Source organism: Parasteatoda tepidariorum, chromosome 9, assembly GCF_043381705.1.
Source record: "Parasteatoda tepidariorum isolate YZ-2023 chromosome 9, CAS_Ptep_4.0, whole genome shotgun sequence".
Lineage (NCBI taxonomy): Eukaryota > Metazoa > Arthropoda > Arachnida > Araneae > Theridiidae > Parasteatoda > Parasteatoda tepidariorum.
Genome location: NC_092212.1, coordinates 84,218,669 through 84,244,797, shown reverse-complemented (window position 1 = coordinate 84,244,797; position 26,129 = coordinate 84,218,669). Strand labels below are relative to the sequence as shown.

At 28.4% G+C, this 26,129-nt stretch overlaps 1 protein-coding gene across 3 annotated transcripts; it reads right to left on the bottom strand.

The window, feature by feature from the left end:
- Window positions 1–1,339: 1,339 nt before the first annotated feature.
- LOC107441073 (glyoxylate/hydroxypyruvate reductase A) lies at window positions 1,340–24,154 on the bottom strand. Of its 3 annotated transcripts, none has more exons than XM_043053442.2 (13): window positions 24,062–24,154; window positions 21,768–21,928; window positions 19,155–19,304; window positions 19,007–19,041; window positions 17,752–17,882; window positions 16,152–16,237; window positions 13,576–13,663; window positions 10,835–10,952; window positions 6,992–7,059; window positions 6,825–6,909; window positions 5,516–5,560; window positions 3,279–3,373; window positions 1,340–1,549 (listed from the first exon to the last, which is right to left on the bottom strand). In XM_043053442.2, exons 2-12 carry the CDS (start codon window positions 21,901–21,903, stop codon window positions 3,287–3,289), a joined length of 1,029 nt encoding a protein of 342 aa, XP_042909376.1. In that variant the 5' UTR covers window positions 21,904–21,928; window positions 24,062–24,154; the 3' UTR covers window positions 1,340–1,549; window positions 3,279–3,286. The 3 variants fall into 3 exon arrangements, with proteins under 3 accessions (XP_042909376.1, XP_042909375.1, XP_042909377.1); XM_043053441.2 differs by having other exon boundaries at window positions 24,015–24,140; XM_043053443.2 differs by lacking the exons at window positions 6,825–6,909; window positions 6,992–7,059 and having other exon boundaries at window positions 24,015–24,137.
- Window positions 24,155–26,129: the final 1,975 nt, after the last annotated feature.

Here is a 26,129-nt window from a genome sequence, read left to right as displayed (position 1 = left end):
TCCAAATTTCCCTGACATTTCCAGGTTTCTTCCAGTATAAAAAAAATTCCCTGATAATTCCAGGTGGGTGGCCAGCCTGAGATTTTAATCCATTCCTTGCCAAGAAAGCGCAAATACAACATTTCGTGAAGTTAAGAAAACTAAGCTTTATTAAAAAAGGTGGTAAGATATTAATGCTAACTTAAAAAAGGGATGTTTTTTATTGCTAATTACCAGTTTCAGTGAGAAAAAAACAACTCACAAACAAATAATTTCAGATTAATCGAAGCACATTTATCCCTCTATGCCAGTGTTTCCCAAACTTACGACTTTTGTGTACCCCTTGTAAATTTTTCGTAATGCTGTGTGCCACTAATAAAAAAATTAATGTATCTTTTTAAAAATATGTTTATTTTTCTTTTTCGGTACCAAATGTTGTAAATTCTATCCAGCGATCCGTATTCTGTGTTAAAAATAAAAATTATATTTTATAAAAATAATCAAAATAAGTGGAATTTATTACAAACCATTACTATAAAAAAATTGCTCAAAAGTTAAAAATCACAACTGGCTGTTGACACCACTCATTTTTAACTGTTAACCCTGTAAAAAAAAAAGCCAATAGAAAAATACGTAATCGCAAATTTTCATGGCTAGTTTTGTTCTTAAATAAAAAATGTTGAAATTTTCGTTTGTTGCAAGATTTTTTGCATAAGAACGCGTACCCTCACTAAACTGTTCCCGTACCCCTGGGGGTACGAGTACCATGCTTTGGGAAACACTGCTCTATGCCATAGATGAAGTGTTTCCCAAAATGTGTTACGCTTACCCCCAGGGCCATGAAAATTTACGATTACTTATTTTTCTATTGGCTATTTTTTGCAGAGTTAACAATTAATAATTAGTGGTATCAACAGCCAATTGTGATTTCTAACTTTTGTACAGTTATTTTATAGTAAAAAATACATTCATTTATTTATTACGTGCACAGCGTTACGAAAAATTTAGAAAGGGTACACAAAAGTCTTAGGTTTGGGAAACACTGCTCGATGGTATATGGTCTAAGATACTTTTTTGTTAAGTTTGTGTAAATATAAGTCAGGGCTCATACAGCCCTTAAAAGTTTTAAGAAATGGCTATAAAAATAGGATGAATTTTAATATATTCCCATTCACTACCACACTTAAGATTTCAGGGTAAATATATATAGCAGTACAAAATGTGATACTTAGGATTTTTAATTTTAAAGTAAAAGTAAAGAAACAAGATTATATTTTTTCATGAAAATGTTGAATAAATTTTCTAAGGACCGTACGAACCCTGGTATCAAAAGAAAGATAAAAAGAAAGACAACAATCAATAGGAACAATTATAAAATATTTATTCGAAATCACAACGTAAAAAATATATTTTGATATTTACATTAAAAAGCAGGTTTTAATTTACAGTAATCAAAACTGTAACAATTCATGTTTTAATAATTTCAAAACTTTTATTTTCAGAAATCAGTGCTTCATGGTCTGTGGTGTGCAAAAGTGTTAAATGTCCAGGGCAAAGTCCTTGAATACCTCTGAAAAGAGAAGTTTAATCACAAAGGGGTAAAAAAAAGAATGTATTCAACCAAAACACTAAGGGGAAAAAATTGTAGATGAAACTCCATATTATAATTTTTTTCCATGTAAATATAAGTAGAAATTATTCAATTGTATAAAAAAATATCAAAAAAGAAAAAAATCGTTTAAATTTTCCATTCTCAATTATAAGAGATATCAGGGTGCGCGGCCATGTTTCTCAACAAAAAATAAGCACTTTTTAGGCACTCAAAAAATATTTTTAAGTACTATATACATTAATAAAGTGCAAAATTTTTTGTTAATGTGGTTGTGGTACAGATTTTTAAACATACTTTCAATGGTTATTTTTTAATAAATTTTTATATTTAAATGAAGGTAGAAAAGTTTTTAATGCAAGATTTTTACTGTCAGGTCAAAAATCTATGAGTCAAAAACCGATATCTTTTGTGACATTGTATTTTCCTTTTATTTCAAATTTATATAAAATGTGTATCAATATTGTTTATATAATCCATATTTATACAAATCTGTATAAATATGTTCTTTTAAATTTTGAAGCATCAAATTTTAGAAAAAAGTTATATAATATATTTGACAAAAAATAACTTACTTATAAATATAAAAAATTTATTTTTTTTCAATAGGATTATATCACAATTTCATACATCTCAAGTAGAATAAATAAATAAAAATTGCCTACATTTAATAGGTTTTGTTTCATTATATATATTCCAATATTAATTTTAATTATCAAACCATTTCATGTATTTCAGATCAAGAACTCTTATAATATTATTTTCATTTATGTAAAAGGGCAAGCGATTAGTACAATAAATTATCTAGCCCTAAAATTTTTTAGTAAGAAGAAAGAAGTATTGAAAGAAGAAACATGCATTGCAAAAGAAAAATCATAAGAAATCAAAATCATCTTATCGAATCATTTTGATTATGTAGTATATTCTTTATACCTCAAAGTTGAAGGGGTGCTAAAAAAATTTCAAGATAGCGAATTTATATATGCAATGATAGTTGACAATAAGTCTAAATACAACAATGATAATTTTATTTTTATAAGTAAGACAAGAACAGTTATGTATCAAATAGAAAAGAATTGGTTTACAATAAACTTATATTGTGATTTTTCCAAAAAATGTCAATTTCTATTTCGGGAAAGATTCAACATAGCAAGATTTTGAGAATGTGCTCTTCGACATAAAAATTCTAATTAACATTAAGTGGATGTATAATGCCAATGGGAAAATATTTTTTTGACATAACAAGGTATTCAACACATCAAAGTTTGATAGATCGAGATAGATAAATATAAAATAATAACGAGATAGATAAATATAAAAGCAAATAATAACAAATTAATTGTTAATTTTAAAAAATATTTTATTAAAAAAATTATTATTTGCTCTAAACATAAGAAAACAAGATACAAGTTTTGTAGAGGTTTTTACCTCTAAAAAACCAGTGCTTATTTTACAATCAATCCTGTCAAAAACCAATTTTTAATGTCAAAAACCCTGACCCAAACTCATTTATATTATTTTTTTTTTAAGTACAGATTTTAGAAGTACAGATATTTCACAAAAATTTGAAATACATATTAGTTCCTAATATATTAAAGAAGAGTAAATTTGAGAAAAGAGCAGACAATTTGTTGAAATTTAACTAGTAAAACCATTTTTATTTAAAAATAAATTTTTTATGAGTGCTTACCAATAAATTTAGTAACCAGCAGACCAATTTACGACATTTCGTAGTGAATGGCCATCAATATAACTAGTCAAGTTTTGAAAAAATTCTTCAGCAATCTAAAATAAATAAATATATTTCAGATTATAAGTTTTAAAATTCAAGTTAACAGCAATAAAATTATATCTTTTAATTGAATAAACATTCATATTAGGGTTAAAATTTTACACAGCTCAGTGCAAAAAAGAAACTGCATTGACGCATGCTTCTTTTACAATCAGTTGGAAAATATTCAGTTGATATGTATTACACAGAGTGTCCCACTATTTTAATCATTTGTATTATTATATAACTGTGCATTGGAAAGAAAAATGAAAAAAATTTTGTTACAAAAAGGGCTTTAAATCATATCGAAAATTCACTAAATAACACTCCATTACTAAAAAAAAATTGTTTCCCATATTAATTGATGAATGATTAACTGAAGTAAAATTTTAAATTTTTAAAATGATTTCAAAAAATTCAAAAGACATTTTATGTTACACACACTTTAGTTCAAGTATAGTATCAAAAATAAAGAAATCAATTTTTAAAGTCCACTGTCCTTTTAATTTCAAGTTACATAAATATTACTTTAGATTATTTTTAATGCATTATGTTGTGCAAAAATTTTAATTGTGATAATTAACTAATTCATAATCTAATTCCAATTATGGAGGAAAGCAAAGAAATAAGAATATATTTACTCTTGTAAGAGAGATAATAAAGAATATAATTACTCTTGTAATTGTATTAATCTTAATGGAACTGTAATTGAAGAAAATAAAACTCCAACTTTAAAGGTGAATGTATCTGATAAATTAAATACAAAAACATATACTAAATGAAAGAAGTTTGTTGTCGCTCTGCTGTTTCTCAATTTATATTTTAAGAGAAAATAAATATTAATAAAAAACTTTCATGTTTATAAATGAAAAAAAAACTATAAAAATAAAATATATATATATATATATATATATATATAGGCTTTTCAAAAGTCTGTTTTAATAACAATTTAATGTTAATTACAGGGTGTTAGCTAGTTGAAGGACCTATAAGTCCTTCAAAAGCAAAATTTTACAAATTAACATTTTTACCACCAAAATATAAAACTATATATGAGACTGAGCAATAAATTATTTTTTGTGTCTCATAACCAATTTCCCCTAATAATGATTCTGATAGATTACGAGTAAAACATTTATTAAACAAATATAAATTTAAATTCACTTCTTTACTAGCGTGGGAGTGCTTTTCGGTACTTTGTGACCTTTTTACTCATAACAAGGTATACCTATATTGGGTAACGGGACATATGGGTATTCTTGGAAATAAGCTAGCTGATGAAACAGCACGAGCTGGCTCTAGTGTGAACCAGCCTTTGGAATTTCTCCCACATTATTCTGGGCATCTATATTCAAGGTCTATGGCAAAATTGCCCATGAGCAATGGCGCAACACAGAGACAAGCTAAGGAGCTGAATTGTGACTGTTCCAGTGTACATCAAAACGAGCATCTTAAGCTAAACAAGAACAGCTTAAGGAAGATCATTGGTCTTCTCACTGGACACTGCATCCTCAGGAGACACTGATACATTATGGGTATTGAATCCAACTCTCTTTTTTGAGGTTGTCGTCTTGAAGAGGAGACTTCACGACATATACTTTGTGATAGTGAGGTCTATTCTGCTCAAAGATTTGAGCATTTAGGGCAACATTGCATAAAGACCTGAGAATTGCATGATATTCCTGTCAGGTGTTTGCTGAACTTCGTTTTAGCTTTAAAGCTTTTTTGCTAATCACAATGTAGGGTTTGGGTACAATAGACCTCTGGTCAATGTGCCCCACTCTTTAGAGCTGCCCAACCTCTAAATTTATCTATCTAACATATATAAAATTAGTTTAAACCAAAAGCATATGATTTAAATTTTATAAATTGATTTATTTTTGGATAAAAAAAAAAAATTTTGTTTCAAGTATTGAGATGTTGGGAAATATTGTATTTTAAAGGGCACACTACCTAGTTAATAGAAATTACTTGTATACAAAGAAATTAGCACTTAAACTAAAAAATCAACTGAAGAAAGGAGAAAAATATGGTTAAAAAAATTGCTAATAGATTTAATTCCAAGAAATCAGTAGAAAATGATAGCAAGAATAATTGTAATAAAAATCGATAATTTCTGAATCAAAAATTTTGAAAAATATCTGAATTATACTTACATGTTCTGGCTTTGACAATGCTGATACATGAGGAGTTATAACTACCTGAGCAAGAAAAAAATTATAAATAATCTTGAAAAAAGTCATGCGTTATCATTTAACATCTTAATGAAAAATATTTTATTTCTCTTAAGTAATAACAGACAGTAAAAATGTTCTTTATTTTCCTTGGAAAAAAAGAAAAAAAAATGCCTTCTTCATTAACTAAAAAAAAATGCATTTCAATCACTTTCTTTTCATATTCATAGAAAAAGAAAAATTATTTATTTAAAGAGGAAAAAAAGCAGAAAAGCACATTAGCTGAATTAATAGAAATAAAAATTTATTTTTAATTTTAACAAATGTTTATTATTTTACTGTGCAATGATAAAAAAAAATATTAGTATTTTAAATATTTCTTTAATCTTTTGAACATTCCTTTAGATTATAAAATAAATCTATATAATAATAATATTGAATAAAATGTGAAGCCTAATTATTTTTAAACACTTTTTAAAATTTGAATTTAAAAGGACACTTTTTCCTTTAAGTTGCTTAAAATAGTTAGATGATAGTCACTGTTGCTTAGCAAAATTTACTCAGAGTAACAGCTTTTGCAGTTTTAAATAATGACTCACATAGTCATTCTCAAAATTAAATCAATTCTTCACAATCTTAATTTTTCTTAAGATGTTACACATTAAGCTACACCATTTAAAATGGGAATAATAAAGAAAAGGTTTAGTTGCAGACTTACATGCCATAATGTTTATTGTTGCCAAAAAAAGGGGGAAGAATTCAAATAATTTGTACATAATTATTAAGCAGATGGACCTAATCCATTAGGGTCATCTTTTGGACGTATCAGAGTGGGAAGGTCAAGGTATGTACAGTGAAGTTTTTCAACCTAAACAAAAGAACTAATTAAAAAGCACTTTCTTAGATTTTCTAACAATTTTGGCAACATGCACATGTGATTTCTATTGTCAACAGCAAAGAATAAGATAAATCGTTGAAGAAATGGAATCACAGCAACAGATAGTAAAGATATTTGACTTTTGAATAAAATTCTGCAAATTGACTTAGAAATCTTTGACTGTAATGATATATTTTCAATTTTTTTTAAATCTATAAATACCTCTTTCATTCCATGTGTAAAAAAATATCTCTCTGTGCTGCATCACTTAAAATAATTAAAAAAATACTTTTAGTAAATGCTAAGGTTATTATTTTAATAAAAAGTAATTAAATACATACAAGCTAACATTAAGATTAAACAACGAAAAATAAAACAAAGCAAAAAGTAAAATCAAGTTTATATTAAGTTTACTTCTGGAATATCCCACAGTTCGCTGGTTTCAGGTAAAGGTTCTTCTTCAAAAACATCCAGTACTGCTCCTGCTAACCAACCATTTCTAAACAAAATTACTCTATTTTAATTGTTTTTGAAAACATAAGATTAACTATTCTCATAAACTTTTAAGATCCTTCCCATACCTTAAAGCTTTTAGTAATTCAGCTTCAGATATAATACTCCCCCGGCCAATATTTATGAAAATTGGTTTCTAAGTAAAAAAAACATGTAAGAAGCATATTAATAGAAGTTATCACAAATTTTTTTTTGATAGATTAAATTTCAAATATAGTATAAGAGCTATTTTAGCAAATAATAGGAGAAATAGCAAGAATTTTAATAACTTAAAATAAAAAAATGAAAACAAGGGTTTTAACTCATTAACAAAAAACACACCTAAATCATAACTATTGGTTAACTAAGCAATTCAATTCTCTGACATAGTTGCTAACCTACAAGTTTTGGCTCCTTATAATATTTAAAGTAGAAGATTAGAAAAAACAAGTCCTTTAATTTTGCCAGCGCTTATAAATATCACTTGATACTTTGTACATATGTTTGAATTATTTAAAAGTGGATCAATATTATCATAAATCAAATTTATTAAACCAAGAATAAAATATTATTCATGGATGGGCCTTGCTTCAGATTTTCTTAAAGCATCTGTATTTTTAGCAAACTACATCTCAATGTTAACTATTTAGGACTGAGGATTCCAAGCCTCTAAACAGTATGACTCACTTTTCAGAAACTGAATCTACAGTGGCTTACTTTAATGCATTGAATTTTATAGTTTTCTTTAATATACAAGCATTTTTTAAAAGAGGTTTTCACAAATTATCAAAAAATTTGCAAAATTTTATAATGAATGCATTTATTATGAATCATGCATTTCATGTTGAACAATCAAAAATAAGTTATTATTAATCAATAATAAAAATCCTAGTTACAATTTATAACAATATATACAATTACTTTAACAAATATTTCATTTATTATTCCTTAATTAAATCATTAAAACAACGTTTTTAACTCATTAGCAATTTTCATACGTAACATAAAAACCAAAATAAACAAATTGACTAATTAACTTGTCACTTAGTATAATATTTGGTGATCCCACTTTTGCAAGTCCAAGAAATTTAAGTTCTCCTTGAATTGAGTGAGAGATCTTTAAGAGAGATCATGAGAAAATAAGGGATTTTTGGTTTTGTATTCAGAATGGACTCTCTACAATTTGAAGAATTGCCAATTACATATTTTTCTTAAATTTCTACACAGTCTGTTTCAATTCCTGCTATCATGCTTCATTTTTCTCTTAGGTGTATATCACATAGGTGTTGAAAGTATTGTGTTACCTTCAATTAAAAATGCTTCATATATTATTATTATTACCCTTCAATTTGAGTAATAAGATACTTTTCAGCCATTTTGTTGCACAGAGACAACAATCTGCTCTCTTTTAAACTTACAAATAGCTTTCGTTGATGACATCACAAAACAAAATAATCAGTTTTAGAAAGCTCAAACTATCTAAAATTTTACGAATACAGTCGTTCAATTTGGCATTAACTTACTAAAAATATTAGTGAACGTTTTTCACAGTTACAATTCAAGGAAAATAAAGAATTAAAAACTGTTAGGTGGCAAATCATTTGGTCACAGTGCTTTTGTGAACAAAATAGCTAAGTATTAAAATAATAAAATTACAAATTCGAAATAAAGATATTGGTTTAACAATAAACATGATTAATTTATTATACTCTTGTTAAATTTAGTAATTTATGTTTCTTTTTTTAGAAGGGTTGGCATGATTTAAATCATTTGATTTTCAAAAATACCATTGATTTATATCAATTGTGAGTTTTTTTTCTTATTTTAATGATCATTATTTTAAACCTATTGAGTTTTAAAAATAATATTAATTTTAAGTCGATAATAATTTTTATGCAACGTAATTAATAAATGTTTTTTTCCAAGTGTGATTTAATAAAAAAAAAAGTCTGATTTCATTGTTAATGAAGGTTTTAAGCAAAGCATTAATAAAAGGAAGATATATAGAAATTATAATATTTTAAAATCAAGTAAAAAAAAAAAAAAAGAAGAAGACTAAAGAGGGTAAGAGTGGCATGAAACTTTTAAAATATAATATAGGAAAACAGATATAGGAGACAGATGGAAGATGCAGATGTAGGAAGCCCCATATTATTTGCCTATATTCCCTTTAATTATTTGCCCCATATTTGCCTATAATTTTCAAACTGGGTCAGATACATTACCATACCAAAGGAGTTAATTATACAGGGTGCATAGCCAAATCTTTCAACAAAAAATAAGCACCTTTTAAATACGTTTTAAACACTCAAAAAATATTTTTAAGCACTTTATACATTACAAAATACAAAATAATTTTTAAAGACTTGGCATGATCATTAGAAAACAACTAGTTTCTGAAAAAGAACTCATTTCTTGATTATATTAGCCACCCTAAAAAGATCGAGAGATTTTTGGTTTGACTTCAGAGGGTGGAAAATGAAGCCTGAAAATTGAGAATATTTAGCAAAATGCAGTAGAGTTGCACATGAGAGTGCTAGAATCTCACCGAATCCAGCTCAGTAGACGCACATGCAGACTCCCCAGCATTTCATTAAACATGTAAAATGATTGGCGCTTTCATACGCTGTGGACCGACTGTTCGCCGAAATAGATTGTGGTACAAGGAATTGTGAAAATGTTGAATAGAACAATGTGAAAAGCATGATTTTGCGTAATACTTGGCAAAAATTGACATGGTAAAGAAAAAAATCTCATTTTTGAAAAAGGATTAAGCACTTTTTAAAAGCCCCTAATGAAAAAAACACCTTTAAGGGCTTTTAAAAAACGAAAATCGAAAATAAGCACCTTTACACTCCGTAAAAACGCTACGCACCATGTTATAGAAAAATTAAGATGATGTAAAATTATTAGTTGATAATGAAAACATTTCAATCATACCCATTTAATTTTAAGAATATTTTAAATACAAGGGATAAAACACATAATGTAATAAACACGTAGTTAGTGCATGACAATAATGAAGAAAGACTAATAATTTAAGATACAGAGTAATTTAAAATAATTATTTCTTTTTTCAGTAATATTTTTTGAGCCAATTTACTCTTTTATTGAATATCTAATTAAAAAACGACCTCCTTTCTTTTAATCTGTTTGCATTAGAATGTTGACCTTAGACATTACAATTATCTTACTTATTCAATAATTAGTTTGTAATAATTAATAATATTTTTATCCATCTTAGTTGGAAATATAACCTATTTTCGCTATTAAGTTGCTTTTAAATAATGTTAAGCATATTATAACATTTTACATAATACTTTTTAAATGTAAAATTAATTTTAAAAAAATTGATTTAATAAAAAAAATTGATTGCAATCAAATAAATCCATTTTTTTAAAATCATGATTTTTTACCAACCCTATTCTTTAGATAAGTTGCATGAATGCAAAACTCATCGTGTTTTTTTTTGTATCATTATTATTTTTCAAGTTAGAATGATATGAAATACAGCTTTAACATGCATTTATTATTATAACGTTAAATCAATTAAAAAACAGAATTACTCTTATATCTAAATTGAGATATTCGGAACACCATGAAATTGGGGGGAGGTAAATTCCATTTTAAAAATTAGATTTTCAGACGACCTAAATCCATGACTTTCTATGATTTTTTTTAAAAAATATAGTTAAAATCATGACATTTCATGACATATTTTGTTCAGTATCAAAATTCATGACATTCCATGGTTTTTCATGACTTTCCAGGTGCACAGTTACCCTGTAAATAACAGAATCACTCTTATATCTATTTTTCAAATTGCTTGCCTCATACGTGTTTTGAGATAACATAATTGCAGCAATCAAATATTGGAGAAAAATAAATTTGTAATAAATATCTGAAGTAATGTATTTAAATTCATAATTTACTTTTGTACATTTTTCTAATGCACTATTATTTAGCAGTCCAGAGGTGAGGGGAGTGGTGGGGAGAACATTGATTAAATAATCACACTTTGGAAGGACATCATCTAACTTAGTATAAATCCTGAAATAAAAATATTTAAATTTTAATAAAAATTTTGATATAAATTTCAAACATTTCAAAAAATTCATATGTTTTAATAAACTAAGAAAAAACATTTGTATCCTTAATTAAATGTAATTTAATCAACTTCCAGTTACATTATTTAAGACTGGATTTACAAACTAAATCCAAAGTAGTTTTATTTTAATCCATTGTAATCTTATAATTTTGAATGAAATTAAGTCTCTTTTATTGTTAAAGAAAATTAGCATAAGGTATAAACTTTATATGGATAAAATTGTTGTTGAAGGCTATTAAAGCAAGGGTTGCAATTGTTCTTGCTTTCCAGTGGCGTCATCTATAGCCAAGAATTCAACTTCTATCACACCCATACGTCACACCCGTTTATAGGGCGGACCCAATCATACATCCATTCATTCATCCACAAATCTTAATTTTGATCTGTACCAAGAAACGATAAATATCCAATTCAGTTCTCTCAGAGGTATAATTTGTTATGGGTACATGGAGGACTCTGTGACCCGACGAATGTAACGTGCACCAGTCACCATTGCATGTGGGGAATCTTCAGCTGGCTGGATTCAAACGGGAACCAAGCGCCCTGACAACCAGGCTAACCCCTCTACAGAAAAATTAGTTATTATTTTTCTTTTTAATTTCCATTATTAAAATCTTTAGGTTTCATACATGTTGGAGAGGTGTCTTGGGATTGAAGAATAACACAATTATTGTTAAATTTGTGTAATAAGGTGTGATAACAAGGTTGTTACACAGACAGGTGGTTAAAACAAGACTCATCTGTGTTATATCTAACACGTATCGCATCATGGAATAAGTGGCTGCCAACATAGATAGGAAAAAATTCAGTTAGATTTCACAAAATATAAATTTTATTATAATTGTTGCATAATGTACTAAATGTTTTACACATTGAGAATTTTTCAGTCATAATTGATTGACATTAAATATGCTGAAATGTTGCGTATCATGTTCGCTCATAATTTTGAATAGTAATAGGCAGTTAATTCATAAAAAATAATTAAGATTTTTTAAATAATTTAAAAAAGGAGCTCTGAATAAAAATAAAGTGGGCATTTTAGAACAAAAAAAAAGAAATTAAATTAAATTGATTAAAAAGAATTAAATTGATTCTATAAAATATCTCGCTTCATTATGTATTAGCGATACTTATTTAAATATTCAAGCAAGTAATAATCTGTGCAAAAATTCTACTTTAATAGGGATTTTTTTAGAAAACTTATTACATTTTAGGGGATTTTCTAAAATGTAAAAAAAACAGGAGAATTTTTATTAAAGCAGGAGAAACTAGCAAAATCCAGTAGTCTACTGGAAACCCAGTAGAGTTGGCAGTTACGGTGGCGCTATCACTAAGATATGGCGCTTCTGTGTTTCAGCTCTAGACCGTGTATGCAACATACACTATAATAAAATATTAGGCTCTATTATGAGAAGCATGCGGCAAATGCACAAGGGTAGATCACTTTCTGCGAGCAAGTAGTGGGTCCTCTTTTCCTGTCTCTTTGTGTTGCAGCTCCTACTTCACCTATATTTGGACATCATCTTTGGCATATGATCTCTCACACTCTCTAACTGCAAATTTTCAAAGCAAATGTGCTACCTCTATTCAACCAATTAAACAATAGCACACAGCTGAAGTGGGAGTTACTGTTCTCCTTATTATAAGATAAAGATCAAAATACAATATACTCTCGATGTCTCAAAAACCTTGTCATGTTATCAAAATACAGTACACTCTCGATGTCTCGAAAACCTTGTCATGTTATCAAAATACAGTACACTCTTGATGTCTCGAAAACCTTGTCATGTTATCAAAATACAATACACTCTCGATGTCTCGAAAACCTTGTCATGTTATCCAAATATAGTACACTCTCGATGTCTCGAAAACCTTGTCATGTTATCAAAATACAGTACGCTCTCGATATCTCGAAACCCTTGTTATGTTATCAAAAAACAGTGTACTCTAGATGTCTTAAACTTCTATGCCTCAAAAACTTCGTTATGTCAAAAAAACATTTCCTTCCTTGGCATTATATATCCAACTAATGTTAATTTGAATTCCTATGCCGAAGAGTTACTTACCAAAAACCTTTTTATGTTGATTTTTTATGGAAATAAAATATTAATTTTTTTTGGCAAAATCACAATGTAAGTTTGCTATAAACCAATTCTTTCCTATATAATGCATAATTTTTTTTGCCTTACTTTTTAAAATAAAATTATCCTTGTTGTATTTAGATTTATAGTCGACTATCATTACATACATATTTAATAGTAGTTATTATTATGTTTCATGACTCAACTTTTTAGAAAATATTTTTCTACTTTTTAGAACATGCTCTGAACTTGTTATCTCGAAAACTCGCTATCTTGATATTTTTCTACCTTCCCTTCAACTTTGAGATATCGAGAATATACTTAATTACAATGAATTAACAGGTGTGCTTTATAAGATCATGGAGGAGGTAGTAGAAGTAATTTACCCAAGTAACTGTAATAATGATATCAGGTAATCATTTAAGTGATTAAAAAAGAATTTGATAACTAACAAGAACTCTCTGAAAAAGTAAATAAAACTTACTCATCAAAGTAACACTGAGAGCCAGGAGCTCGAGGTCTTCGAGCAAAACCATAAACAGTTGTACCCCTCGACTTCAAAAAACTTGCAACTAAGAAAAATTATCCAGTTTCAAATTTTATAGAAATAAGAAAGGCATAATTGTGAAAAACAAAGCTACATTTTCATAGATGGAATAATACAGTATACTCTCTATATCAGGGTTGCCACAGAAAAATTGAACAAAATAGTTGCTTTTAGTAGCCTAAAACGTGAAAATAGTAGCCAAAAACTAGGAAAATAGTTGCCTAAATAAGAACAAAAATTCATCAAAAATATGACTAAAATTTTGTTAATGGCTTAATTGTCATATGCCATGATCCATTCAGTCAAGTTGGTGGCAAATATGATCCTTTTTATATAAACGTAAATGTTTATATATATATATGAAAAGTGATTACTCAAATTCGAAATTCCAGCATCATGATATGGTAGAATTTTTTTCTTTTAAATCGTGTGGAATTTCGTAGAAATAATCAATAAAAAGGCGATCGAGAAATGAAATAGACTTAGAATGGAGTCTGTGCAGATTGAACGATTTAAAAAGTGAAGACTCAAATTTACTAAATTTTTTAAGAAAAAAAAAATCAGTGCGTTCAGAAACCATCTTGTGGGGTGTAGATTTTCCACCCAATTTATGCTTTAAAAAAAAAACATTGCTAGGAGTACAGAAAAGTCTCCCAATAGTCCCTGAAAATAGTTGTTTTTTATCCTTTTCAGGCAAAAAAAGTTGCCATAGTAGCCTCATGCCAAAAATAATTGCAAATAGTTGCATTTTAGTCGCCTGTGGCAACCCTGCTATATCTATATCCTAAAAACCTTGCAATGTCAAAAAAAAAATATCCCCTTGCCATTATATATCCACCTAATGTTAATTTGAATTCTTATTTCAAAGAGTTCCAAAAATTTGTTACGTCGAATTTTTTTTTTAAAATAGAAAAAGAATTTTTCTGGAAAGATCACAAAATAGGTTAATCGCAAACCAATTACTTTCTACTTAATGCACAATTATTTTTGTCTTATTTTTAAAAATAAAATTATCATTGTTGTATTTAGACTTATAGTCAACTATCATTGCATACATATTTATTAGTAGTTATTCTTATCTTGCATGATTCTACTTTTTAGAGTAATATTTTAGAATATATTTTTCTACCTTTTAGAGCATATTTCATTCTGAACTCGAAATCTCGAAAACTTGTTCGAGATATTTGATCACAAAACCAATTCTTTTCCATTTAATGCACAATTATTTTTTTCTTACTTTTAAAAATAAAATTATCATTGTAGTATTTAGACTTATAGTCAACTATCATTGCATACATATTTATTAGTAGTTATTCTTATCTTGCATGACTCTACTTTTTAGAGTAATATTTTAGAATATATTTTTTTACTTATCAGAACATATTCAATTCTAAACGTACTAACTCGAAACTCTTTTAGCAACCCTTCAACATTAAGGTATTGTGGGAAGAGTTGTTATCAATAATGTCAACCTTCATCTATGATATACTAGGAAATTGAAACTGTATTTTTGAAGTGGTAGATTACACTACAGTATCAAGAATAAACTATACATCATATTTTTTCAAAAATTTTAAAATGAATCCTTTTTCCACTCCATTTCTCTTCCAACCGAGAAAGAAATTTTCAATCAAGGAAGGAAATTTATCGAAATAATTTTCAAGATGTAACATAAATAAATAATATTATTCAAGTAAATTCAAAGTTTCTTTAAATATGAAATGTGAATCATATTTTAATAAAAAAAAAAACAGAATTTGATGATAAGTGTACCAACCTAGAACTTAACAATAGAATCAACTGTGCTGTTACATTCCGAGGTTGCGAGAAACACCTATTGCTATAGATTTTCTGCAATTTTTAAATAAATCTGTAGAACTTATTGCTCAAGAACTCTAGTGCCTAACATATAAGTTTCTTCATTGAATTTAGCATCATAGCTATTGTATTTAACAAAGTTTAATTTTGGCAGCTCAAGTTTCAATGATTATTAAAGCTGGCGCTTAGCACATGACATTTCAAAAATAAAATACTCATAAACTGCATTTCAAAATTATAATATTAATGAATAAATAAATAATTTAATTATTAAGCAAAAAATAATTTATCTGATTCTTGATACTTTTTATAGTTGCAAAAAAGGGTAAAAAATTAGCAGTTAAGACTGTATACTATGCTGGTAGGGAAAAAATATTTTTATTTATCTTTAAACTGATTTGCTCATTCTTAGATCAGCCTAATTACTAATTAACCAGCTCACTCAAACTTTGATACATTTCCTGCCTTGCTATGACTTAGACTCCCTAATTTGTCAGTCTGCTCACTCTTTGATTTGCTTTCTGTATTTTCTTCCTGTATTTAATTACTTTATTAAAAATTATTAATCATAGAAACAGTTGTAGTTAAAATTTGTGAGGTTACTTTATGCCTCAAAGATTTTTTTTCTTTTGCAAACTTTTTATGGCATGCAACAATACAGGAATAGAACATGCAAATATTTTACAATAACTTACTGCCAGATCCCATATTTCCAACACCTAAAATTCCAACACTCAGCTCATTTAGTGATCGATGATTAGAAAAAACATTATTTGGCAACCTTTAAAGAAATAAATTTTTAAGAATATATTTTTGTTTATTAAGATTACTAATGATCAACAGATAACTTTTAAATATAAGACATTTTCAAAAATGGATAAGTCATAAAATAAATATGTTCAGTTTTTCAGACATGTGATTGCTGATAAAAATAAATATCAGAATTTTTTTTCTCAATGCGTAATTTTTTTTTTCAAAAAATATTTCATTTTCAGTCTTTTTGTACATGAAAGATTCAGTTTTATGCACCAAATTAAAATTTATAAAATTTAAAAAGAGAAAAAATGTCTTAATCAAATAAACTTTTTTCTCATGAACACATAAAAGAATGTATACATTGAAATATATATACTGAATTCCACCTTTCTCACACTTGTTGCCATTGTATCAAAAATTTAAAAAAAAAAAACATGAAATACACGGCAATAACTGAACAAAGATTTGTGATATAACCCAGCGTTTTCACCACAGAGTGAGGATGCGAGAATCTCACATATTTTTTTCCTTTTCTCAGATGTGGGATTTGAATTTCCAGCACCACATTAATATCGAAGTTTTAAAAAATCATGTGGCAACAGCAGAAGATTAAAACCTCGCATTCACTTAGTGCAAATCGAGCGCATCAAAAAGTAATTACTCGAATATGCAAGCTAAATTTTGCATATCGTGATAATATTGGAATTTCAAAAACTAAACAATTGCATTCAATGCAAAAAAAAAAGAAAAAGAAAATGTGGATTTATGACGATATTCAGTGCGCTGAAAAGTGATAATTGAAATGCACAATTTGAAATTTTAATGTTGTAATACCACATTAAAAATTCATTCGATCTAATTGCAGCTAAATAAAAAAGGGAACAAATCTATCATATCTTTTAAATATTTGAATTGTTATCAATTTTATACTTTTGTGTTTGCTTCAGTAGCTCCTTAATTTTAGCCAAAGTTATTATGGAATCTTGTGTTCTCAAAGTTGCGTTTTTCTCTAACAAATCTGGGTAAAAAAAATAATCTTTATTGTAGTGAATGAGAATTTAGAGAGTGCTGGTAAGGGCGGAATAAATGTTTTGTCAACGAGATTTTGCATAAGTAACGAAATTTATACTTTAGATTAGTAGAATTCCGAAAAAATTTTGTCGGAATATAAATAATTGATTCAGTCCACGAATCAAAGGTCTTGAGAATCTCAGATATTCATGAATTAGCAGAAGAATCACATACCTTATCATGTTTAATTTTTCTTAAATAATTTCTTTCAATTTTTCATAATAGATTCAAATTGTTCAATAAAATTATTTTCACACCAACTCTTATTTAATGACACTGCACACGTCCCTACATGAGCATTTATCTGTCAATGGTTGATGCCTAAAATTTACAACTTACCTTTTTTTTTTATTGAGAGTCTAATTTTAGATTGGTTTCATTTGGTTTGTTAGATTTTTTTTTATTGCAAAAAAAAAAAAAAAAAAAATTTGAAGATTNCAATTGTCTTCACCAGTGTAAAATACTAACCAAACTTTGGATTCTTGACTTTTCCAACATAATCTTGATTTTCTTTCAGAATTTAAAATGTGGCAAACAACATACTCGGCTATTAGAGAGGTAAAGGAATCCCCGCTGTGTCTTGTCACAGTAAATGGTGGCTAAATAAGAAGAAAATTAAGTGAGTTTTATAAGCACAAAATAGGCATAGACAAGCTTTTTAAAATAAGAGTAGATATGTCTATATGAAATAATAAAAATCATTATACAAAAAACTATTATTGATATTGAAAATACACAGGGGAAAAAAAGAATATACATTAGTGTCCATAAATTGTGAAAATGTCATCTAGTTAAGATACAAAATATTATTAATTGAGCAACCACTATTTCAGCTCAAGGTTTTTATTTTATTTGGATACAGATAAGCATTAAAAAAAATCTCAAATGGATAGCTTGATTGAGCAAAATTGTATACAAATCCAATGGCATACCTACCAACATTGGAGAAATAAAATAATGGAGATTTTACTAGGGACATTTTTTTGGGCTCCGAGTTAAGTTTTGATGCATCATGCATAATTATGTTAAGTCAAAATTGATAATAATATACAGTAATTATATTTAGCGAAGTAAAAAATATGTATATAAATCTTAATCTACAGATTTTTTAAACCATTGTTTATAATTACTTAAACTATAAACATTCAACACGCTGCAGTACTGACAATAGCACCATCTATTGAGGAATAAGAGAAATATTCTTGCCATTAGGGGATATTTTATCACCAAATTAATTTTAACAAATACGAAGAAATTTGAGAATTACAGGTGAACTGGAAATAGGGGTAAAATACAGAGTCTTCGTTAAAAAACAGGAGACTTGGCAGGTATAGATTGGGAAGAACAAATAACACCTTTCCTCTATCAATTAAATATTGAAAAAATTCAGTTATTGATTAAAAAGAGTAATGAAACTTTATCCTAAAATAGAATGAGATCACTAATTATTCAATCTCAAAAATTCAATTCAGATCTTAAAAACAAAAGAATCTTAATTATTTTTTAGCTGGTTATTAAATTTTAAAAAAAAGAATTAGTTATAAAGATGTGAATATTTTCTTCCTTTTTTACAATAATTTTTTTTTCTTTGCCACTAATAAATAAGAATCTGGAAGTACAGAAAAATAAAAACAAAAAACCTGCCACATACAAATCCTGACACGCTGTTAAAAAAAAACTTTTATTTTTAATTAAAAAATAAAATATTTGAAAGTGTTCAAACCTCTTGAGGAATCGCTTTCAAAAGACCTTCGATGCCTATAAAAAATTAAATAAATAAAACATTACTGTAAGCAGAACTAAACTAACAGAAACTAAACAGAACAACAACAGAAACTAAAATTAATATAAAAAATTATGCTTTTATTTACCAGCCCAAGTACTGTGAGCCCATTTTAATTGCGGCATGAAATTGTGCAATTTCACAAGAATATCAGAATCACAAACAGCAATTTCCACATCTTTAAGAATATCCTTACATTTTTCAGTCAGTGATGAATCAATCCCAAAGTTATCTAAAACTAGAAAAAAAATTTCAACTGTATATGCTCAAAATATTTCCAATTTGCTCTGAGTTACCATGTAACAAATAAACAAATTAAAGAGACTTTCATCAGAAAACTAGAACAATTTTTATACTAGTTTTGAAATAAAAAATAGATAATGAAAGCTCTCTACAACAATTTAATTTTTGAATCCTAATTTTTTATGATAGTAAAAACAATTTGTTTTGTAAAACATGCCCACTATGGCTGTTATCACTTTTTCTTTGACACCGAAATTTTGTGAAAGAAAAAAATTTAAATAAACTTTGTATTTGATCAGAAACTAATTCTAAATTTTAACAAAATGAGACTCAGTGCATATCCTCAGATACATTAGTACATAGCAGCTAAACTTTCTAATTCTTCATGAAATAAATAACTCATAGAATAAATAACATTTCTAAAAACAACTACGATTTTAACCTTAACATAAAAAAAAATCATTTTAAAACTAATGGTGGCATCGACAACATTTTAATATCATAATGTTCTTTAAACAGTTCTCTAAAACTCTTCAAAATTTTATATTTTTTTCTTTTAATAGTTTTTTTCATTATGAGACTAAAATCTGAAAAGCTAGCCGAGACAGCAATGATAAATGGAAGATTTTTTAACAAAGAGAGAAGCAAGATATATACTATATATATTTTATTTTGTACTTAAGGATTATCCTGTTGACCTGTGCTTTGGGATTATCCCATCGAACAGTCAATACTAATGAAAATGTGCAAATTCTTGGCGCCATCATAATGAAAAGCAATTTCCAAAATAAACATTCTAAACACAAAAATTTAAGTGTAAAAATATGTAATAAAAAGTGTAATATAAAGAATCAAAACAAAGTAAAAACTTCTATTTTTTTCAAATAATTACACATTGAATTATTCTTCAATCTAACTATATACATTTCAAATATTATTATAAATAGGGCCCTATAAATTATGCGTCCAGAATGCGGCGATTTTTAAAAATTATGCGGCAAGGATGTGGTGTCTTTTAAAAATTATGCATGCAGAAGTTATTCCAGAAGCTGCGTTTTCCTTCAAACTCTGTCTTTGTTTTGTAAAAATTTGGTCGTAGTAGGATACAGCTCTTTCACAATCTACTGAATTAGGAAGCACTGAGAGCACTTGTCTTGCTTTTTTTGTAAGTTCTGGAAATCTCTCTGAGACTACCTCTGAATTCCAGAATCTAAGTCCTGGTTTGAACATTCTTTTACATATTCTTTGTAAGCAGCATACTCGAGTTTTATATCTCGACCACTCATTCCTGGAATATTCTTGAATACATCGTCGTCTTCAATATTGAGGTTGACTATTTGTTCTGGATCGAAAACTCGATCAGCTTTCATGAAGTTTAATGCAGGTTGACTAAACTTGGGCCCGCGTTTTTTGAATACGTCTAGTTCTGGAGAGTAGTAAGTATTCAACTTTGCAATTGTTTTGTGAAACACTTCTTGAAGAAATACGTTGCGTGAATCTTTTCGTGAGTATGATGCCTGAGAATTACATCGAAGTTTAGACCGCAGATCAAAAATCTTATTGTAAGCTTTGTGAATAGATACACCACATGTTTCGAAAAAGAGAAGAGTATCCATTAATATCTGAGCGTGTTCTGCAATGAACTGAAAGTCTTTGCAAACGTACTTGCTTTCCACCAAAACTTTGCACTGATTGAGACAAGCAGTGTCAGGAGTAAGGTTTATTTCACTGCTAAAAAATTCTATGTAAACATTACAATATTCAGCATGATATTGCACTGATTTAAACCAGGAATTCCACCGTGTCTTTATTAGTGCTGGACAAAGTTTAGCTTTCTTATTGTCATCTGTTAAAATCTTTAAATAGCGGCGCTTTCTTGCAGGACAATGCTTGAACAATTTCTTAAAGTTTCCTGTGAATTTGTCCATCTCTGTCAGATTCTTGGAAAGATCTGACCACCTGACCAAAAAGATTCTTGGAATTGAAAAAGAAGATATATTTCAATTGAAAAAAAAACCCTTAAGGAGAAATTTATCTGGTATACGAATACATTTTGCTGCGATTACGCGGAAAATTGTAAATTATGCGGATAATTGTGAATTATGCGGGTTTCCGCATCTTCCGCATAATTTATAGGGCCCTAATTATAAATCATTTTCGCAGCCAAAAATCCTTGATAGCTTTTAAAGCGCAAACAAACAAGTCATTATCCTTGTGCAGTCATAGACACATAAATTCGTTTAAATACGCTAAAGAAAACTAATTTGCATAGTCAAGGATTACATAATAAATATAATCAAATTTGCAGTTATTGGCGCAGAAGCTACTTTTTGGCAATAATATTGAGTTTGGTGGAAATGATTCACGGAATAATCCCAAAATACAAAAATGGTCAATGGGATAATCCCTAAATACCTTTTATTTAAATAAATAATTGAATATATATAAATATAGTTACTTGGAAGATCTATTTCTTTCACTTCAATTTGAGGCATTGCACAAGCTCTTAAACATTGAGCCAATTTAGATATTTTTGAAAGTACGAAAATTGGAGGCAAACTGAAAATTCCTGGTGATGAAAAGCATGCAGCCATTTTTCAGAATTTTTTAATTCAATTTCTGCAAAGCAAAAAAAGAGAAAAATATATAAATTTTAGTAGAAAATTTCTTATTATGACAATTAGATACCAGAAATTAAACAATCTTACATTGCAACTAATTATAATAATTTGAGCAATAAGATATTTTGAAATTTCCATAACCATGCTTTTAGAGACTCTTTATTATGCTTCTTCTAAAAAATTGCCGTCAATCGATCTCAAAAAGAAAAAATTGCCTTTATTTTGTGACACTGTGTTTACATAAGAAAGGTGATGTTTCCTTTGACTTTCTTTTAAACAAAAATTAGCGCACAACTTTAACTACAATTTTGAAAATTTATTTGTTAACTATTCATTTTTATAAAATTAAATAACTAAGAAAACATTTCTTATAAAACAAATAAACAGAAGATTTCAAAATAGTCCCTAGAACAAAATGGTAACCAATTAATGAAGAAAACAATCTGTTGAACCAAAATATATATATATATCACCAGAAAATAAGAAAAAATTTAAAAGGGGTATAAAAAAGATATATTTTTTTAAATATAAATGTATATAAGTTCAAAATGTAGAGAAAACAAGAGAAAATTACAGAACATTGAAAAAACTTATTGTTTTTCTTAATTTTCTTTATGCTTTTTTGTTTTTATTTATTATGATATATATATATATATTCAAACTACTTATCCATGATGAAGAGAGTGCTGATAATATAGACAGTGTTAAGCCTGGGGAGATTTCCATATCGCAAATCACCAAGACTACCCGGCAGTGGCCAACGAGAAACTAAAAAAAAGACATCACAGAAAGGGTCCAACTCGAAAGGTATAACCAGGCAAACATCTACATATTTTTTTGTAACAAAAATTTGCAAGTTTAGAATCTATTTGGCACCTTGGCGATTGTAGTAGGTGCAACAGTTAATGATATGGAAATTATCCCTTAAGCCAGCCTATAACCCTAAGGATAAAGAAGGTATGTTTTCCTAATCCGAGCAAGTACTTAGAGAATCAACAAGAGGAGTCAGCAACTATAGTTTGTCTAAGCTAAGAATTCATCCTGCAACAAAGTCTGAGGCCGTGTGGTGCTATGGAAACAAAAATGGTGCATTTTGGGGAGGGTAGCTTCACTCTACACAATAGACCGAAAAAAAAGATTCCCTTTCTCTCTCCGACCCGAAACAGTGACCCCGCACCCCTACTTGAAATAGTCATACCTCGTTACCATAGTCACCGCCACAGGCCCAGATGAATATCTGGGGGAGCTCTTATTTCAGACAAACTATAGATCTCCAGCATAAAGTATAATTGCAACAACAAAAATAACATGTTTAGGCTACTGTGCTCATTTTAACAGAAGATATCTGTGATGAATAGAAAAAGTCTTGATGACACTGTAATGACTGGGGCTACTGTAATGGCACAAGTAAATTCAATCTCATTTTTAGATTAATTTTTTTTAGAACTCAAAACATAAAAAATCGCTAAATTCACTTTTGTCTGGATCATAAAAGCATCTATTAAAAATTATTTTTAATTAATTTAAAATTGTGTGAAATCATTTTTATTCATTCAGAACAATCGGGCAAGCATATTTTAAGGTCTTAATTAATTAAAATTTTAAAAATAATGATAACAAGTTATCATTATTTCAAATTTTAATTAATTACTGATTAATGTGTGTAAACAATTAATTATGGATTAAAATTTAATTATTTATTCATTTACGTTCACTGTTTTACGCTCTTATTTAAAATCAAGATATTTAAAAGGTTTTATCAATAAATTTAATTGTTGTAAGCTTAACTCACTTAAAAAAGTCAAAACCAAAAAAATGAATAAGTAAATTTTTTCATGCTTATAAAAATTAAAAACATAAACAGAAATGATATTTATTTCCTAATATCACTTTCATGCGCTTTTCAAATTAAGAGCAGAAGAGGTTAAAAATTATACGGTCTGAGGAATAGTCGCTTCTTTATCCTCTATCTTTGATGTGAACATCAAAAGATCTCCTAATTGCTCATACTAATATAAAAAATAACAAAAATTATAATAAAGAGCAAGTTTTGTAGTTTAAGGCTTCAGATAAGGTATTCTTACTCAGTAATGTTAATTTTTGTGATAAGAAATAGGAAAAAGCGCAAAACCTCAAATACGGCTGACGATCTTACAGCTGTTTGTTTACAATGATCTTGCTGCCTATTTCTGTTAACTCGAGTAAGTGATTAGGTGTCTCTGATTAATCTTTTTAGCACGCTTGCAGCTTACTTAATTCTTAAAAGAAAAGAGATTATTTGTTGGTTTTTTTGTATCGGATCATTCTTACTGAATGTGATTCACGCACATTCGATGACCATCGAGGTGTGAAAATCTGAATGGTTAGGCTGACCAACATCCTCAGAAAGCTTAAAAAACTGATGACACAATTTCTAAAAAAAAAACATTCGAAAATGGAAAATTTTGCTACCAGTTTTTAAGTTTACTGGGAAAGTGATAAGCTTAATTAGTGAGAATGGTTCTTAATAACTCATTTGATCAAAGCTAATTAACTATTGTCAATTGTCGGTGGAATGCATCTTTAATGATCTGTTGTTGTTGCAGTTAATTTACGTCGCACTAGAGCTGCACAAGGGGCTATTGGCGACGGTCTGGGAAACATCCCTGAGGATGATCCGAAGACATGCCATCACAATTTTGATTCACTGCAGAGGGGATGGCACCCCCACTTCGGTAGCCCGACAACCTGCGCGCGAAGTCGAGCACTTTATGGTATAACAGTTTAAAGAGGACCAATACCGCACACCCTCGGTCCCTAAGCAGACTGATCCAAGTGGTCACCCACCCGCACACTGACCGCAGCCAGTGATGTTTGAGCTCGGTGGTCTGCTGGGAACCGTGTCTTAACGATCAGTCCACTACGGGACCTTTACTGATCTGAATACCAGCCTGATGATCTGAATACGAGCAACGTGTGTACTGCACTAGTGCAATTTATTTCGAGCAGATGACGGTAGTTACCACCGGATCTCCGCATCATGTTCTCCAGTCGTTATTTGCGGCTCTGAAACATTAGCTCCATTACGTGCATTATCGGGAACAGTGGAGTTTAAATGACTTACAAGGTACTATCAGAGATAGAACAATATTATCAAAATCTCAGCATTTAGACTAAGAAATCGAATTTAAACTACACTGCTTCAGAGCCAAAAGAGAGAAAAAAGCATCTAGTTTGGTTACATTAGAACTACACTAATGGACTATTGGTAATGGTTATTTGGAATTTCTCTTTTATGATGATCTGAAGATAGTACTGGTGTACGCACTCACTAGTCTAAGACAATTTAAATCAGAGTGGACAGCCTATTGCCCAACCGATGTAGACTTTTCTGGCTGTGAAATCGCCGGGGATAGTGTATTAAAAAGTAGAATATGTTGAGCCACTTTGCTTTTTTAAATAGAATGCACGGCCAAGATATGGTAGGCGAAAGCTCTACCCACTGAACTAACTGGCAGCTGAGCATTTCTCGAACACCTGCCTCACATTTCGTAATGATAAAACAATAAGATACATTGAAAAAAGAGAGATTTAAAAAAATAATGCGTCTTAAACCTCATTTTTCTGAAAAAAATTTAGAAATAAAAAAATAAGGATAATCTTGTTTCGCTAAACAAGCACGGCTCAATGATAAAATATGATTTTTTTTTTTTTTTTTTAACATTACAGATTAATTCCTTTTAAAAACCATTCCTTAGTGAAATACTTTTATCACAGTAAATATGCAAGCATATCATTGAGTAGGAAAACAAATTTCAGGTTCATAGTTCCATTTGCATAAAGTTAATATTCTTCTATTTGCATTATACATTTGTGTTGTCTAAACCGTAACATAGAAAATCATTTACACTTAATTAGGAAAATATTGAGCTTTTAAAAGTTGGAAATTAAATTTTTCATAATTTATTTTTTGAAAAGCTCTTAGAAGGATGATTTGTAAGAATATAAATTCTTAAAAATAGTTAATTTTTTTAGTAATTGAAATTTAGAAAAACAATTAGCACTTTTGAAGATATGTTTTACCTTTATTAAAAAAATTGATTTTCAAGTATTCTTTATTTTTATTTTAAATAGCATTGGCATTTATTACTTTTTTTTGTTTTCACAGGCAAAAACTTGAAATTCTAAAAGAAAAAGGGGAAAAAAAAGGATGCAAATTT

What these genes read in the sequence shown, in the direction of transcription:
- LOC107441073 (XM_043053442.2), bottom strand. Translation starts at nt 21,903, where the DNA reads ATGGCTGCATGCTTTTCATCACCAGGAATTTTCAGTTTGCCTCCAATT. An exon ending in GAAAGAAATAGATCTTCCAA is followed by an intron (nt 19,305 to 21,767) that starts GTAACTATATTT and finishes TTTTTTTTCTAG; the next exon opens with TTTTAGATAACTTTGGGATT. An exon ending in TGGAAATATGGGATCTGGCA is followed by an intron (nt 13,664 to 16,151) that starts GTAAGTTATTGT and finishes AATTTTTCTTAG; the next exon opens with TTGCAAGTTTTTTGAAGTCG.